The sequence below is a fragment of the Dipodomys ordii genome, unplaced genomic scaffold, assembly GCF_000151885.1.
Source record: "Dipodomys ordii isolate 6190 unplaced genomic scaffold, Dord_2.0 Scaffold12, whole genome shotgun sequence".
Lineage (NCBI taxonomy): Eukaryota > Metazoa > Chordata > Mammalia > Rodentia > Heteromyidae > Dipodomys > Dipodomys ordii.
In genome coordinates, this window is record NW_012267228.1 from 20361047 (window position 1) to 20379452 (window position 18406).

Genomic DNA, 18406 nt, shown 5'->3' on the forward strand with positions numbered 1-18406 from the left:
ACCCAGCGTGTCTGTCACCCGGAGTTTCTCTGGGCAAAGACTGGGACATGAGCGAAGATTTGGGAGATGAGGGAATGTTGGAGGGTTTGCTGGAAGAGGAAAAGATGGCTTCTACCATCAACTGCTCTGAAAGGCTGTGGTTGGTGGGCATCAGAGGCTCAACGTTTATGTAACTGTGAAGAGGAAAAGTTGAACAGGGCTTGTTTCCTTCAAAATAAGGACAGACACAACAGCATCTAAGAGCTGGAGAACAGAGGTAGAACAAATCGGCCTGGCCACGGGGTTCCACAGCAGGTAATAGGAATGTGTCAGGCCACAAGAAGTGGAGGGAACTAGGGACAGTGGGGGTGGTGGGGACGATAAAAAGATGGTGACAGAGGTAGCATGAGTGTAATCAGAAGAGTACTCATATAAGCTGGGTGGCTGGTGCCTCACACCTGTAATCCTAGCTACTCAGGGAGATGAGGTCTCAGAATCCTGGTTTGTTTTTCTGTGTTTCTTTTTTGTTCCTCCCCTTTTGTCACGGTTTTTGATTTCTGTACTTTTTGTTTTGTTTGTAAGTATATTTGTTCTGGGGAGGGGAAAGGGAAGCCCAGAATTAGTGGAAGAGAGGGTGAACTAATGCAGCAGCGATACTCACTGGACTCTGTTGAAAATGAACTATATTACCTGGAGTAGGAGGGAAACAAATGGGAGAAAATGAGGGAAGAGGTGACACTGTTCAAATGAAATGTATTCATTACCTGACCTATGTAACTGTATCCCCTCTGTACATCACCTTTACAATAAATATAAATGAAAACAAAGCAACAACAAAAAAGACTTCTCGTTTGAAGCCTTCTCAGACGGGCAAGTCCATGAGACTCTTACCTTCAATTAACCACTAAAAGGACAGAAGTAGAGCTGTGACTCAAGTGGTAGGGCACCAGTCTTGAATGAAAAAAACTAAGACGTAGTGCCTAGGCTCTGAGTTCAAGCCCAAGGACTTTCACAAACACACATATCAAGAGTATTCATAGAAGCAGGGAGTTGATAGCTCACACCTGTAATCTTGGCTACTCAGGAGGCTGAGATCTGAGGATTTCAGCTCAAAGCCAGCCAGGGCAAGAAAGTCCCCAAAAGACTCTTACCTCCAATTAACCACTCAAAAAACCAGAAGTGGAGCTGTAGCTCAAACTGGGAGAGCACTAGCCTTGAGCAGAAGAGCTCAGGGACAGTGCCCAGACACTGAGTGCAAGCCCCCCAACCAACAAGAACAACAAAAAGAGTATTCATATAGTGCTTGCTAGGGATCAAGATCCATGGTACACTTGTGTAATACGTTTAGCATGCCAAATAATCAGATGTGATGACAAGGGTAGAGTGGAGGCACTCTGGATGTTAGTCGTGAATACTGGTACCAGGAAACAACCACAGCAGTTCCTGCTCCACCAGCTGCTAAGTGTAAAGTCAGGATGAAGCAGGCAGTGAAGGAGGCCAGGGAGACACAGGGTCTGGCAAAGGGGACTGTTCTAGAAGAGCACTGGAACCGCAAGAGGAGGGACTTGGAACGGGGCAGGGTGGGAGCTTACCAAGTCTTTGTCACTGTCCTTGGTGAATGTCTTCTCCTTCTCGTCCTCATTCTTGGTCCAACTGTAGGAGACCATGTAGTTCATGATGGGCGGGTGGTAGATAGTCTCAGGCTGGCTCCAGGACACCTGCAGTACTGTCTGGTTCAGAGGCTGTACCTTCATGTGGATGGGCGGAGAGCTGCAGACTAAAGACACACATAGCCAAGCTCAGGGGCGGGGGGGTGTCTGGCACAAGTCATCTTTCCCACATTAGCCTTGACAAGTTGAAATGGCCACATGGGAAACCTATACCTCTGCCAGCCAAGCCCCGCTACCATCCATATTTACCACATGGGTGTCCCTCCCTCTTTACCATTTAGGCATGGCCATGAACACAGGGAAGCCACTGGACACCAAGTGTGGTCGTTATTTCAACCCTAAATACTGTGGCCTGCACCTGTTAAGAATGAGGACATTCTCATAGCAATGTGGACATGCTCATGCCTGTAATCCTGGCAATTCAAGAGGCTGACAAGCAGTGAATGGATGCTTTAAGCCAACCCAGGTAGAAAAGTCTGTATAACTCCATTTCAAATTAACCAGCCAAAAGTCAGACTGGAGGTGTGGCTCAAGTGGCAGAGCATCAACTGAACAAGTGTGAGACCCTGAGTACTAACACCAATACTGCCAACAAAACCCCTGGAAGAGGAAAGCCACTCTCCCTACAGTCACCACATCTGTGTCATACCTAAGAAATTAAATGTTGATTCAATAGTATTGTTTTAGAAATTGCTTTCATTAACATATATTAACTGCATCAAGTGAACAGTTTCACTGGGCTATTTGCATATAATGAATTTCATAATATTATTTGATACACAATCCATATTCAATTGTTCTCATTTCTTAAAAATCACCCTGAGCTGTTACCCTCCTCCTCTCCCACACTTTAGTAGCTCCCCCTTTCAAGTCATATGGACTTTTCCCCCCATGACGGAGACTTTTTTGAGAGTTTGGGGAGTAGAACAGTCTTGGGGCCTGAACTCAGGGCCTGGGCACTGTCCCTGAGCTCTACCACTTGAGCCACAGCTCCGCTTTTGGTTTTCTGGTGGTTAATTTGAGGTAAGAGTCTCACAGACTTTCCTGCCCAGGCTGGCTTTTAACTGTGATTCTCAGATCTCAGCCTCTTGAATACAAGCATGAGCTTTCAGCACCTGGCTTACCACAAAGACTTTTTGAAGAAGCCATCCATTTGAACTTGTAGAGTGTCCCAACGAATTTCCCACAGGTGAAATTTTATTGTGGATATCTCAGAGTATAAATAAGTACAATTTATTGCAAGACTTTGCGTCATTTAAAAGGAAAGACACACAGAGAAAAATAATGGCTTTGTCTGGAGCAGCAGAACACGGTGCGATCATACTGCAGTGGGTTACACACAGAGGTCAGCTAGTGCATCTTTTTATCCCTGTGCTGGGTGTGTGTGTGTGTGTGTGTGTGTGTGTGTGTGTGTTAGGGGACACAGTGCATCTGCACCTGTGTACACACAAACCCACTTTAGTGTTGAGAGTTTTAAGTCTGACTTTAGATTTGTGGAACAGGGTTTCTCAGCCTGGACACTCCTGGTTCAGGCAAACGATTCTTTGCTCTTGGGGGCTGTGTGTCTTAAATGACAGCTGCCAAAGATGTCTGCAGATATCAGAAAATGTCTCCTCCTGGGCCGATGAGAACCACTGGTCTAAAACAAAGAGATTCATAAGAATGAATCACCCATTCAGAGCGGATACAGACTTTGGGGATGGGATGATGGTAGGCTGGGAGGAGAGGCACATGCTAGCTTGGAAGCATTTGAGAAGTGGACTGGACTCGGCCTGTGGGCCCAGGGGGAGATGTGTGAAGTAGTTGGGATGTTGTCAGGGAAGAAGAGACCATAGGAGAGTAATGAAAGGAGACAGGGCAGAGGGTTTCATGGCACCAGGTGCAGCTGGGGCCGTAAAGGTCATAGGAACTGGATTTGAATTCTGATCTTTCTCCCTCAAGCCCTTGGCAGGTACTGAGAAGACTTGAGCCAGACATGCCGATGTGAAGTTGTCATGGGAAGAGGATCACTGGTTGCAGGGAGTGTAGCAGGCTCTGAGTAGGGGAGGGGTCCGCACAGTGGATGTCACCCATGACCTTGGCAGAGAAATGGCAGGCAGGTTTCAGAGCTGAAGGATGGAAAAGCTGAGAAGCCTAGATGTATGCCAGGTGAGGAGAGGAGAGGAAAGGAGAGGAGTGCGGGTGGGTATGGGAGCAGGTGGGGGAGAGTTGGAGGAGGTCAATGAGAATATGTAAGTTTGGAACATGGAGGTGGGTAGAAGGAGGGGTGTGCACCAAGTAGACAGGCTGAGGAACTGGGGCTCGGTCCTGACCCAGGCACCTTCCAGGGCCCAAGTGTACGCAAGGTAGCCCATCATGAGCCAGATACCTCTATTTTCTACCCCAGATCCCCACAGGGAGAGGGCTGAGCCTGCCAGAAAAGCATGAGTTTTCGGGAGCCATGGCTGGAGAAAAGCAGGTGTAGATTTTTTTTGCTCTTCCTTTTGCTCTTCAACTGCCAAACCATGGTTCAGTGGGAGAAGTGCTTTGCATGGCTGAGACAAGAAGGGATAAATTAATGAAGCATTCCCACTGCCCCGTAAAACCCCAGGAGGCAATATGCCGCCTGCCACACAAATGTCACTAGAGCTGGGATATCAAAGGAGACTTTATCAGTCACAGAAGGGGGAAGTAATGTAGCATGGACACTAGGTGGCGCCAGGCTACTGCTTTTAAATAAAACCAATGTAGGAAGAAGTCTGTTTCTCAAGAAAGTCACAGATAAAGGGGGTGAGGGGGGGGGATTGGCCAAAACGTACACCCCCCCTGTTTTCAAATACTAGCAGTCAATCAAGATTTGTATGTTTAGAAAATTCTGTAGCTCACAACCATGACCTGATTTCCGCATCTTCCCCTACCGCCTACGATGTTCTTATTTATCTTCCTTAGTGATGGACTACAAGGAAGTGTATCTCTCTCCAGCAATTACATCACAAGCACAGAAGTAATTCTATCAGCCACAGACCAACGCATCCATTCTTATTTACTTAGCTATTTTATTTTTTTTCTTTTTCCAGTACTGGGGCTTGAACTCAGGGCCTTGATTTCTACTTGGCTTTCTCACTCCTGGCTAGCACTATACCAACGTGAGCCATATTTAGGGTGTGTGTGTGTGTGTGTGTGTGTGAGTGTGTGTGTGTGTATGTGTGCATGTGCAGGTTAACTGAGTAAGATTTGTCTGTCCAGGCTGGCCTCCAATGGTGATTCTCAGATCTCATCCTCCTAAGTAAGTAGGATTACAGGCATGAGCCACAGGCACTTGGCATTTGAAATGAAATTTGCTAGGTTTTTCTATGCACATCAAGATGATTTGGGTTAGTTCTTTTAAACCAAAAAGAAAAAAAAGAATCTTGTCAGTGTAAACTACAAACAACCATGTCAAGCCAGGTGCCAGTGGTTTCTAGTAGTAGTCCTAACTACTCATCGGAAGATGGCGTCAAAGCCTAGCCCCGGCAGGAAAGCCTGTGAGACTCTGACCTTGCATGAGCGTGCGTGTGCACACACGCACGCGTGCATGCACGCGCACATACACACAGGGAAAATGTTCTGGGAATCCAACATATAGATATTCTCTTCATCCATATGTGAAAGTACATGCAAACCAGTCGAGGTAAGGTGTGGGATGTGTTAGCTGGTAGCTTATAATCCTAGCTACTAGGAAGCTGAGATCTGGAAGACCTCAGTTTGAGGCCAACCCAGGCAGAATAGTTTGCTGGACTTCATCTTCAAAATAACTTGCAAGAAGCTAGGTTAGAGATATGGCTCAAGTGGCAGAACACCAGACTAGTAAGCACAAGGTGCTGAATTCAAACTCCAGTACTGGGTTGGGACTGGAATAGAATGTATATAGCCTGCAATTTAATTTTTCTTTTAGTATTTTGCTCCACACATCATGGTTGTATTTCCCCCTTGTAAAAGTGAATGGCACTATTGCTTTGAAACCAAGTATGGAATGCTTCTGTCTCAATGCATTAGAAAATACTGAGTTAGGCTGGGCACCAGTGACTCATACCTGTAATCTTAGCAACTCAGGGGGCTGAGATCTGAAGATCCTGGTTCAAAGCCAGCCCTGTAGGAATGTCCATGAGACTTTTAGCTCTAATTAACCACCAGAAAACCGGAAGTGGTACTGTGGCTCAAAGTAGTAGAGCACAAGCCTTGAGCAAAAGAGCTCAGGGACAACACCCAGGCCCAGAGTTCAAGCCCCAAGACTGACAAAAATGAATATATACACTTAAAAAAAGGAAATACTGAGTTAAGCTGTTGTAGGACGACTCACTCTGCAGGTTCACTTTCCAGGAAGCAATTCTGTAATTAAAATGCCTGCTGCAGACCACACATCAGAAGCCATTCGTGAGAAGGAAATCTTATCTCTCAGCCCGCCCCACACCTTGTTGACTAGTAAGAGTGTTTCTGTGCACAGTGGTCCAGATTTGGAGGGTCTGGCTGGGAAACTTTGTCTGTCAAAGGACAGAGAGTAAGGGTTTCCAGCTGTGTGAGTACAAGGTCCTAACTCTGGAGTCCAGGAAGTACACACAAACGAGCGTGACTGTGCCAGAAAAGCTTGATTTATGGTCCCCACATTTCAGTTTCATTGGATTTTTCAGGTGTCACAAATTTCCTTTTGATCTTTCTCTACTGTTTAAGAACATTAACAACCACTGTCAGTTCCCATTATACAAAAGATGGCGGTGGGTGAGCTTTGGCCCCATGCATCAGTGGTTTGCTGATTCCAGACTTTGAAGATAAAGGGAGATCAAACTGTTATTTGGAACTGTGGCACCTACTGCATTTGTATTCTTTATAGCATCAGCAATTATGTTGCTGACTTCCCTGCTCACCTGGCCTTTCACGGTGAGGCTCAGGGGCTGGCACTTTCTATGTCTGGTTCAACACATTTGCCTGAAGTCTACAGCTGGCATGCAGCTGGCTCTCAGCACGTTCGGTGCATCATGGTTCGCAGGTCTGTGTGGTGAACCCTTTCCTTCCAATTTCTTAGCCCAGCCCTATCGCCATTGTGGCTTTCATATTATGTGGCTCCTCTGCCCCTTCTCATAGTATCTTTGCCTCCACTTGTCTGTCCCTCTGAACAGACTGGGAGCTAATGTCCCTAGCAGGGCCTCTGATCTCATTGTCAGAACAAAAGCACCTTGCCCCTTAGCACCAGGGATAAAGTTCCCATCCAGAAAATCAGGGCCTCTCCTTTCACTCCTAGGGTGACCTGATTCAGGGACCTTGAATCTGTGTGGGGCTTCCAGCGCCAATCTTTCCCTTATACCTCTGGAAGGAGACGTTGGCCAATCAGAAATCCTGTTCCATTTGTGGAGGCAACAAAACTCCCAGAATGCTCAGCAGCTGGAGGGAAGGGTGGGAGGGTCAAAGGTCCTTAGAAGAGCATAAGCAGAAGTGGGCAGCACGCTGGGGCATGGTTCTGCCAATGATCTGCTGGTATGGGAACACTTTCCAGCCATGGAAACCATCCCAAGTTCAAGTATAACAGAGACAAAGCAGTGCCAGGAAGTTGCATGGATCCGTTGCAATGAGCTGATATAAGAAATCTGTGCTCCAAAGCCCACACCCCTACTGGGCCCGGTACTGTCCAGTCCTCATGGTCTCTACTCAGTCTCTTCACCCTTGGGTGCTTGACCTCCAAGGTCAGATGATTCTTCTACTCACACTTGAACTCTTAGCTAAGTGGGAGACCCAGGAAGGTGGATCCTAGTTTCAGGTTAGCCAAGGCAAAAAGAGAGCTGGTGAAATCTTTTCTCAAAGAACAAGGTATATTGGATCCATAGAAGGTTATAGTAGGTGTATCACAGTCTACACAAACAGCTAAAACAAAAAGGGTTGAGGACAAGTCTCATGGGATGGAGCACCTACCTCGAAAGTGTGAGGCCCCAAGTTCCAACTCTAGTAACCACCAAAACCACAAAAGTTCAAGAGTGCAATCAGGGGAAATGACAGGTGCCTTGCACCTTTCCCTACCTTAACCACAGCCAGTTGCGAACCTCACCTTGCCCGTGGCAACTCCATGCAATCCACGTGGGAGGTGCCAGCTCTGGCTCTTCAAGGAAACATCACCTGTGGGGTGTCCTGACATCAGCCTTGCTCTTCTTGGGGGGGGAGGGGAGGGGAAGGAGGGCTCTGGTTCCATTCCTACCAAGATCCGATTGCTTTTCACAGACTCCTACACGGTGCACTTTGCCAGATCCACCTTAACCCATGATCCCAGCTGCCTTAAAAATGCAGAGACTCCCAGTGGAGGCCCCATAGCCTGGATTCGAAGTCTGTGTCAAGGATCATTTTCTCACTGGTTCTCACTGGTCATTGTTTAAGTGCCCCTCCCCCATCAACCCTGGACAGAGACAACAGGCCTTCTCTCTCAAGGAGGAGTCAGAGAGAGGATGGCCCCAACACAGCCCCTCGGGGCAGCTCTGCTCTTTCCTGGTGCTCTCCACAAGGGTGGGGACTGCAGAGGGCCTAGACTCAGTGAGCACAGTCCACGTCTCCCCCTGAGAGCAGACCAGAGCTGTGGGTGAGGGGGTGTGGGAGCCCCATGGCTAGGAGCCAGCCTTGCCTCTCAGCCTCCTTTGCTGCCTGCCCTGCTTTACGGCCCCTGCTCAGCTCAGGTCCTTTGGGAACCTGCCCAAGAAACGGCCGCAGGGAAGGATTCGCTTTCTAAAGGGCTATATCAAAGAAGTCTCAGTAAACACAGGGTCCCCGCAGAGACCAGGGAGGACTTCAAACCTAGAATCTTTGGCGCTTTGGGGTGGGGGGTTACCTCCCCCGTGCCTGCCCACCCCAAGTCTGGGGACAGTGCTGGAGGTGATCAGGGCAGGACTTTGGATTGGTGTGCCCTGGTGTGCACAGGCTACGCAGGGTCAGGCTATCTCCTCCTCTAGACTTCCCTAAGCGCTGGGGTCCCAGACGCGCCGCGTTAAGGCTGAGGGTGGAGGAGTCACACTTGGAACCCAGTGCCGTCTGACTGTGATCACAGCCGTTCTCTCCGCACATACTCTTGCCTGTCCATGTCAAAGGCGCCCACCCTTGGAGGGCAAGCACCGCCTCGCACCAAAGCCCCCATACAAGGGCTTCCTTGAGGGTTAACCACCCTCTGGGGCCAAAAGCTTCTTTCTCCCTCCTCCAGCCCTCAGCCACTCTCCCCGTTCTTCTCGTCTCGATGATCAATGAGAGTAGGGAGTCTCTGGACAATTTCCACAGCAGCTCCAACTCCTGGGGGTCCTTGTGAATCTACCGAGCCTAATCACCATCCTCCTATCATCAGCAGAACCGGTGGCCCCCCGAAGCCATTCAGGGGACAACAGAAACACACACAGAGCGATGCCAGGCATCACTAAACCTCTCCTCTACGCTGAGCAATGAATCCAAGGAGGAACCTGATCCTGGGCCTGGCAAATCGTATCTTCAAATCCTCCTGTAACTCTGTGGCGCTGCTGGGTCCATCATTACCCTGGCTTGAGAGACCTGCGCTGAAGGCATCAATCAAGGCCCACCCCACTCTGCTTTGATGAAGGATGTAACCAGCTGGGTGGCATCAGATGCAGCCTGGGGACAAGGTGGGTCAAGCACAGGAAATGCACCTGCGCCGTAGGAGCCACTGTCCTATTTGCTCAACACCTGCCACATGCCACACTCTGGATAGGGGGTAAAAGGGGATAAGTGCAGGCTGGTCTGGACCCTGATCTCCTGGATAGAGGCAAATGCATCTGCCATCTGACCACCTTCAAGCAGCCTCTTAATGGAGGGTTCTGGAGAGAATTCACCAAACTCTGTGAACTTGGAAGGGGGGCAAAAAAAAAAAAAGACATGATTATTTCTACCTTTAACAAACATTTACCATTCTTTTATATTTTACTTGTTGGCTACAAACAGCAGTAGTATTAGCAAGATGGATGGGACACTGCCAGTGGTCGAGTCTAATGGCTATTAGACCCCTGCGAGGACTTATAAGATAAATGTCTTCATTGAGAAGCAGATAGATCGGGACACCACAGTTTTGAAGTATTTTGACAACACCATATCATAACTGGCTTTCTGAATAATCAATTTGTGTGTGTGTGTGCATGTGTGTCAGTCATGGGGCTTGCACTCTGGTCCTGGGTGCTGTCCCTCAGCTCTTCAGCTCAAGCTAACACTCTACCATTTGAGCCACAGCACCACTTCCAGTTTTCTGGTGGTTAATTGGAGGTAAGAGATTCATGGTCTTCCGTGCCCAGGCTGGCTTTGAACCGCGATCCTCAAATCTCAGTCTTCTGAGTAGCTAGGATTACAAGTGTGAACCACCAGTGCCTGGCTCAAATATTCTTTATTATAAATATGAGAAGAGGCCTAGAGGATCTACCGGACAATTAACGGGTCCAATATTTCTACCACCAATGGTTATATAGTGATATGTTCCTAACGGAAATGCCAGTGTTCTTGTTATATGGAGGTTTCATAGGAAACTTTGATTTAGATTTGTAGCTGGGGAAGCTTTACTAAGTTGAGTGATACTTGAACTAAAAACTCAACAGTGAGCCTGAAGGAAAAAGACTGGGATGTGTCAGACAGACAAACAGACTGGACAAGGACCCTGTGGTGGGAAAATTGGAGAGAGAACTCACATGGTCTGAGACTAGGTCTCAAATTTAGCGTTGAAAGCAGGATCTGTCCCAGGGCGGGTTTTCTTCCAGAGGTCAAGCTGTGCTAGACATGGGAGACTCTACCAAGCATCAGGACAACAACTGCAAGTCTTAAGTCCTTTGTTTGTGAACTGATAGAACCTGCTACCTGGGGAGGTTTTCGTACACCATCCAATCACATGGTGATTATATCTAGGTTTCTCAACAACAAACGAGTATCAGATACGTGGTTACCCTGACCATAGAAGAGGGCCAACTTGAGAAGTTATCGCTGCCCCTGACCCAATTCTACACTCAGCAAATGACAGTCAGTATGGAAAGGAAGGGGAGAATTTCATGTCTCTAGGGCATCCACAGCATGTAATTTGAACTTGGCTCAGGGCCCTGGCATTGCAGCGGTGTTTCTCTACCTGGTCTCCTTTTGCTCACAACTAAGATGACGTTACAGCTATGAAAAGAGAAGCCAAGCCATTTAAAACAGAGCTTAAAACTGCCCTTAGCAAAGTAAGACTGAGATCTAAACACCAAATGTAAGAGCCAAGCAGTACCTTTACAAGTAATTCTAATGAATGTGGCAAAATGCCCCCCAGTTATCTGGCCAGAACAGGCTTAGCTAGGTTTCTTTTTTTTTTGGACACTGAGGCTTGGACTCAGAACCTTGTACACTTGCTTGGCTTTCTTGCTCACAAGGATGGTGCTCTACCATTTGAGCCATGCTACCAACTTCACTTTTTAAAAAAAATGTTTCGTTATTTGGAGATAAAAGTCTCACAGGTGTTTCTGCTCAGGCTGACTTTGAGCCAGGATTCTCCAGGACTCAGCTTCCTGAGTAGTTAGCATTATTGCAGGTGTGAGCCACTGGCACCTGGCTTGGGCAGGTATCAGTTTTGAAAAAGTTATTTTAGATAAGTATGATTTGATTTTGTAAGGCCTCATTTGTTCTTTACTTAGTCTTTGTCTTCCGGAAATGGGTTTGGTAGTGACCTTACTTGCACCTGACTTGTGCCTGATTAGTTTTGGATCTCTACTTCTTCCTTTTTCTGGCTGGGTCGGGGAGTAAGGTGGTTGAAGCACTTGAATTCCAGATTCACTTCAACCCTCTGGTGTAACATGTAAATCAACTGGTCACTTGGTAAGGATGGTCCTATATGGTAAGGTTCTGGGATCTCCCATTCATAGATACTGCCCTATGCCAGTTTCTACAAGGTTTAATCAAGGAGGCCTAGAAGGCAAACAGCCATTTGGCATGCTGAGCCTAGGCCGAGAGTGGACAGCACCCTCTAGTGGTCTCCAGTGGAGATCACCAATTTAAACATGGAACAGCAACTGAGCTAGCAGGGCTTCTTGGCTGCCTCTACCAAGCAGGTCCAAATGCTCTGAGGGGCTCAAACTTCACAGCTGGCAGATGCAAATCAACATCTGGTTTTAAATGGTCAGCATATTTCTCACAGAGAAAGATCCTTTCTCCTGGGAGAATGTTTCCAGTGCTAGCACAGACGTATAGAAATTACATGGTGCTGGGTGCTCAACTACACCTGACAGCATTTAGCATCAGACACATAGGTGGGAGCCTTCTCCGCAAAGGCAGAGATGTGAAATGTGACAGCCAAGACGCACTTCAGTATAAGCCAGTGCTTCGAAATCACAAAACCCACCCAGAGAGCTGCTTAGGAGTAGAGCCAGCAACAGAAGGATGCTGGCTGTGTTGAGAAGAGAAGAGCAAAGGATGACTGGAAACACAGCCACCTGGACTGTCCACTGCTGGATTCTCAGGAGTGGAAGGGTGAGTCTGTTTCTCAGGCCACAAGAAAGCCTGAGTATTCCTAAACAGGGATGCGTGAAATGCTAAAGAAAGGCATGCAGGAACTAGAAAGACTCCGTGAGAGGAATGGAGAAGATGAACAGTCTGGTCCCAGCTCTACTCCTCCCTGTCTCCACCCAGATTCGAGCTAACACATCGGAGCCCCACTTTTCATGGGCTGTGATTGCTGGCTAGTGAGAAAGGGAAAGTGCATTGCTCTAGGAGGAAGGGTACAACATGTTGGCTGTGCCATCTATCTGTGTCCTGTCCTTCCTCCAATCCACCCATCTAAACCCAATATTTAAGGAGGCAACACTGATCAGCGTACCTTCTGTACAATGAGTGTGGGGAGGGGAAGCTGGAGGGTGGCAGTTTCCTTACCGATGACATGGAGCTTTTGCAGGAGTGAGAAAGATACATAAGAGAAAAACACCCCCAAAATCATAAGCACTATATAGAAATGGTACTGGTGGCCTGACCCAACTGGCTAGGCCAAGGCAGTCAGGAAATGTCCCTAGGGAGGGAGCCTGAGGCAGAGCTGAGGAGAGGTCACTGGGGGCAGACGTAGGCCGAGGGCCTCCAAACACCAGGGAAGCCCGCTGGGACCGGAGGGTGGTGGGTGAACGGAAGCACTGACATGTGAGAGGGAGCTAGCGAGGGACAGGACAGTGTGGACCACACAGTGCTGTGTGTGTGTTCCGGGGAAGGTTCCAATACGTGCCAACACCCTGGCTTCACACTGCTGCCAGGAAGCACAGTCCTTCTACTCCGAAACACATTCTCTAGTAACCATGTCAGAGGCAGATGCCCTCCAACTTACAAAGAAACCACTGCTAACCTAGAGACAAGGACCAGTATGGCCACAAGAAACAGACGGACATAGGCTTCCATTACCTGTGCCTGAAAAACCACACTGTGTTAGCTCAACTTCAAGCCACAACTTCTTTCATATTTACATAGGATCACAACCATCACGGAATCCTGAGCTCTTGAAAGTATTAGATATAGTTGTACATGATGGCACGGACCTGTAATCCAGCATTTAGTAGACCAGAGGATCAAGAGCTCCAAGGAGATCCTGTTCCATTCTGGTTCCTCTGTCCCAGGGCCTTTGCTAATAACAGGCCTATCAGATCTGTGCAGGGTTGGGGTTGGTTTCTTATCAAACAAAAACAAGGACTTGTAGTTAGTTCTGTGGTAGAGCACTTAGTATGCCTAACACAGTATGTATAACAACACACACACACACACTAAACAATATGGTAGGTACTTCAAAATATGATACTAGTAAAATCCATGGTTTTAGTGTAGTTCTACTTTTTGCCTTCTGTTTTAACTACTGGCAAAGTTAAAAAAAAAAACAGTGGCAAATGCAAGTTATTTTTGAAAGGAGGATAAGAAAAATGTCTCCAGGGAATGGCATAAAAAAAAACCAACAACCCGTTTTTCACTTTTAGTACTTTTGTGCTGGAAGTTCAGGACAACTTTTTGGGAACAGTTTCCAGGAGAGCAGCTGTCTACAAAGGAATGCAATGTTCATATCACAGCTTCTTTTAATAAGATAAAGTAATTCAAGCTCATTAATCTAGTGAGTGGAAATGATGAAACTGAAAATAGAACAACATTAATATTTTCTCCCAAAATAGCAGAAAACCATGATTTCAATGTCAAACTCTTTTTAAAAGCAATCATGGATTTACTTCTTTGTTTGCTAATTTAGGTACAAGATGTGATGTTCTTCTTCAATGTATTCTGATTTAAAATAGGCGAGTTACTCAAGCATTCCCCCCACACTGGTATATGTCCTTTAAAACTGCTCTGAAACAGGATCAGGAAGCAATCTTTAGCATTGTAAATGTAGCTGAAAAATAGATGCTTCCATCAGGACAAGCAAAAATCCATTCCTCCCTTTCCCCTCCAAAGGAGGCAATGGCTCATGAGACTGGGAGGTACTCAGGCGGCCCAGTATCCTCTCTATTTCCTTTGCTTTCATTACATTATACCGTGTCACTTTAATTAAGCCATTGAATCAAATTATCAGATCAAGTGGTTTTGATTCCACTGTGGGATGAACAGGTTTCGTTAAATTAATAAACCATATGTTTCATGTTGTTGGAAGGAAAGTTATTTTTCTGTGCTCACGGTTCCAAAAGTCTCCACAATAGACAGTATTCAGCCCCTCATCATGGAATGCTCTTCCACATGGCCAGGAATGAGCTGCAGAATAACTGAAATGACAGCCCATTAAATCCTAAAGTCGGTCCACGTTATTTACCAACAAAGGGCAGCGTGGTGAATAGGATGGTCCCTGGACAATCCTCTGAGCCTAAACGTTGTTTCCATTTACTGGAACTGAAGCTTGCTTTCTTTTTGAAGGATGACATCCATTATGTCTTTCTTTGGCAACAATTGGGTATTAAGATCACTTTTCCTCCTGTCTGGTGTCCAAAGTGTCTACCACTCTTCTAACTGGAAATGGAAAAGCTGTATTCTATTTGCTCCCTTCCAGTGCCCCCTACTGGCCTGATGGAGGGTATAAAGTGGGGTGCCTGTGTGCTCTGGTACTCACCAACATGGTGCTCTAGGTAAAGATCACAATTAGGGGAATGGGCTTCTGTGGGTGGGTTGGGGAGGGAATTAAGAAGTTTGATTCAATCACCTCAAGTTCTGGTTGTATCTCTAATATGAATGAAGGTCATTTATCAATTGGTCCTACAGTCTGATAGTAGACTGGAAAGGCAAAACCAAAAGGAGCCATACTACCACTTGGGGGGTTTTGGTTGTAACAGATGGAACCCGAGGGCTTTGTGCTTAATAACCAAATGCTCCATCACCGAGCTGTAACCCAACCCCACTACCACCTATGATATTCAATGTTTACCTTAAAACAAGTCTAATTTCTCCATCTTGGGTTCAGCCACCTTAGAGAGAAGGGGTCTAAACTATGGTTTCTAGGCCAAATCTGTCCCAGATCCCTTTGCATAAATAAAGCTTTATTGGAAGACATTTCTTACACTGTGTTGGTTATATATCCCCTGTCACTGGCTTTATACCACAGCAGGAAAGTTGAATAGCCAGTGACCATATGGCCTGCAAAGACAAAAGTATTTACTATCTAGCCTGGGACCAAAAATGTTTCATGACCCTTGCCTTAAATAAGTTCTCTTTCTCCTATGATAATAGCCCAATGAATACATGAAACATAATAGCTTTTTTTTGTGCAGCTAATAAAGGTCTGTCTGAGAATGCCAATTGGATAGCCTTTGTTCCTCCTGAATCACCTGAAGATCATAGAATACCACCTTCTTCTTTTAAGGTCTTTCCTTGCAAAAGATGGCAAGAAAGGAAAAAGATCCTTCTTTTGCCTTGCCTCTTTCCTGTTAAGCTTCCAAAATCGATCATCTAAGTTCTCTAGGCCATTCGGTAGCCTACAGCATGACTGAATTAATTGAGGTACCTTAGTCTCATTGGGGGAGACGGGTGGGGTAGGAGGGGGAAGAGGAATATTTGGTCAGGAAGGCCCCCTATAACAAATGAATTTAAAAATAAAAGTGGTCAGCCCTCGCCAGTGCCCAGGCCTGTAATCCTAGCTACTCAAGAACCTGAGATCTGAAGATCAAGAATCAAAGCCAGGCCAGGTAGGATAGTGTGAGATTCTTATCTCCAATTAAGCATCAAAAAGCTGGAAGAGGAGTTGTGGCTCAAGTGTAGACTGTTAGTTAGCCTTGAGCAAAAAACTCAGGGACAGTGTCCAAGCATTGAGTTCAAGCCCCAGGATCGGCGCAAAGTAGCATCCCTAGGCATTTGTAAAATGGTAATCAAAAGCAGAAAAAGGAAAGTACTTCATCTTTATGAGTTTGGCTAAAATAAAAAGGACATAATAACAAGTGTTATCAAGGACATGAAGACACCGGAGCCCTCAGACAAAGTTGATGGAACACTCAACTTTGTGGAAGCTCTCCAGAACTATAAACTTAAGAGCTATGGTATGTCTGAACAATTCTCCTGACTTTCCATCTGAAAGAACTGAAAGCATAGGCTGACACAATAACTTGGACACAAATGTTCTAAACAACATTGCTCCTAGCGACCAAAAAGTAGATAACTAGCCACCAAAAAGTAGATAAACCTAGTAATTGTCACAAGAATGAGCAAAAAGTAGTATATCTCTATATGGTGGTATATTCTTTGACCATAAAATAGAATTAACTTCTGATTTGTATACATGAATTGGAAAAGTATTAGACTATGTCAAACAAACCAGAGACACAAGCTATCCAGTGTATGGCCTATTTCTATGAAATGTCCAGAATAGATAAATCCATGGAGGGAGACAAAGTACAAGGAAACCACGAGAGAAGGCAGGCCAGTGGGCTGGGGAAAGGTGAAAGAAAGTGACTAATTTCAAAAGTTTCTTTTGGGGGTGATAACAAGATACTGGAAGTAGATAGTAGAATTGTCCAAATGTGTGAATATACTATAAAAATGACTGAAGTGCACACTTAGATTGTTTATGGGAATAAACCTCCATAAAACTATTCTACAAAAAAACGGAATGACCTACTGATGTCCAGGACAACATAGATAAACTCTAAAATAAAATATTAAAGAAAGAAAAAAAACACAACCCCAGGAGTTGCCTGGGGTTGCAGTCAGAGACAGATAACTAGAAATGGGCAACAATTGTTTTGTGGTGTTGAAAATGTTCTCAAACTGGATTACAGAGATGGCTGCACACATATAAAATTCACTAACAATGAGCAAATTGAGCATTTGCAATACTTGAATTTTAGAGTACATAAATTATGCTCTAAAAAGGCTATAAAATATAGGAGGGCTGGGAATGTACCTTGGTAGTAAAGCATTTGCTTAGTAGGCAGCAAGCTCTGAATTTGATTCTCCAGTATTGAAAATAATTGAAATCTTAAGTATTAGAATAGTACAATGTAGAATAAATCGGGAGATAAAAAACCTTTCATATAGCGCTGGCGGGAAAAAAGGGACACAGTCGCATTCAGAGACTGTCTGGCAACTTCTAATGAAACCTAAATATACATACATTAGAGGATTCAGCCATATTACCCCAAGAAGGTATATGTGTAGATGTATGTGTGTGTGTGTGTGTGTGTGTGTGTATTGGAGATACATATGAGATGAGTCTATGAGTCCACTAAACGGCATGATCGATAGCTTTTCACAGTCATTAAAATTTAGAAGTAATTAATGTATTCATGGCCTGCTCTAAGGGGTAAATAAATACTGGAATAATCACACAGAGGATTATAACAGGAAAAACAAACCGTGATCTTATGTGACAACACAGCTATCTCTCAAAACCAATGTAGTCCAAGTATCTCTCTCACACACACACATGTATGCACATATGCGCCCACACAGGTACCAGCTGAGTCTATCAACATGAAATGCACAAACAGGCAAAAGTACTTCTGGTCGTTGTTTGAAGGGGTGGGATACTCCTGGGATGCTATGAATATGAGTGGTAACTTAGTAAACAAGTTGTGCACACATTACACATACACTGTGCTGCATGCATGTTATACTCAAATAATATGCCACAGGGGTTTAGCAAACATCATGCAGCTTTGGAGTTCAAACTAAACACAGTCTCCAGAAGGAGTCCAGTGGTCAAGAATCCTCTCCCCTGGAGTCTCACCAACCGGGAGGCCGTGGCTGTGTCACAGGAGAGAAGACAGGAGGTTTAGGCAGTGCCATCACAGTCTATTGCTTGCTTTTCTGAGGGCACTTATCTTTCTAGAAAGCACTTCCCTCTCTCTCTCTCTATCTCTCTCTCTCTCCCTGTTGAGGAAGGAGTGCATGCTTCTATATTCTACTGAGTGTTTTTTCCTGCTTGCTTTCTTTGCATGGGATGCCTCATGCAATACAACACGATCGCTTTTGTCCTGTGAATCTGCCTGTTGTGTCTGTTTATTTCATAGACTCCATTAGTAAACCTTCAGAGGGGATCAGGGGAGTTTTTATTCCCTTCCAATATCAACACTCAAATAGGACTGAGCTCTGTGACTCTAGAGAGATCGCAAATCATTTTAAGGATTCACACATCTTACAAGTCAGCACTGGACGTGACAATTACTGGGACCAACCTTTGAGAGTGATGAACTGACTCACTATACTTAAGGACACACGTCATTGGCTTGGGCCAAAAACCAGAAAAGCCCTTCAGTAGGAGCTCTTGTCTAGTGTGACATGGGAATGAAGGAACATCATTACCTTCTCTAACATTTTGACTTATCTAT

General features: G+C 45.7%; 1 protein-coding gene across 3 annotated transcripts in view; it reads right to left on the reverse strand.

Moving 5' to 3' along the window:
- The window catches only part of Ptprg (protein tyrosine phosphatase, receptor type, G), a 684041-nt gene that overhangs the window by 100361 nt on the left and 565274 nt on the right, over nucleotides 1-18406 (reverse strand). For all 3 annotated transcript variants that reach the window (XM_013010502.1, XM_013010503.1, XM_013010504.1), the window contains exon 9: nucleotides 1572-1756. In XM_013010502.1, the coding sequence (XP_012865956.1) occupies nucleotides 1572-1756 (185 nt within the window). The remainder of the gene's footprint in view (nucleotides 1-1571; nucleotides 1757-18406) is intronic.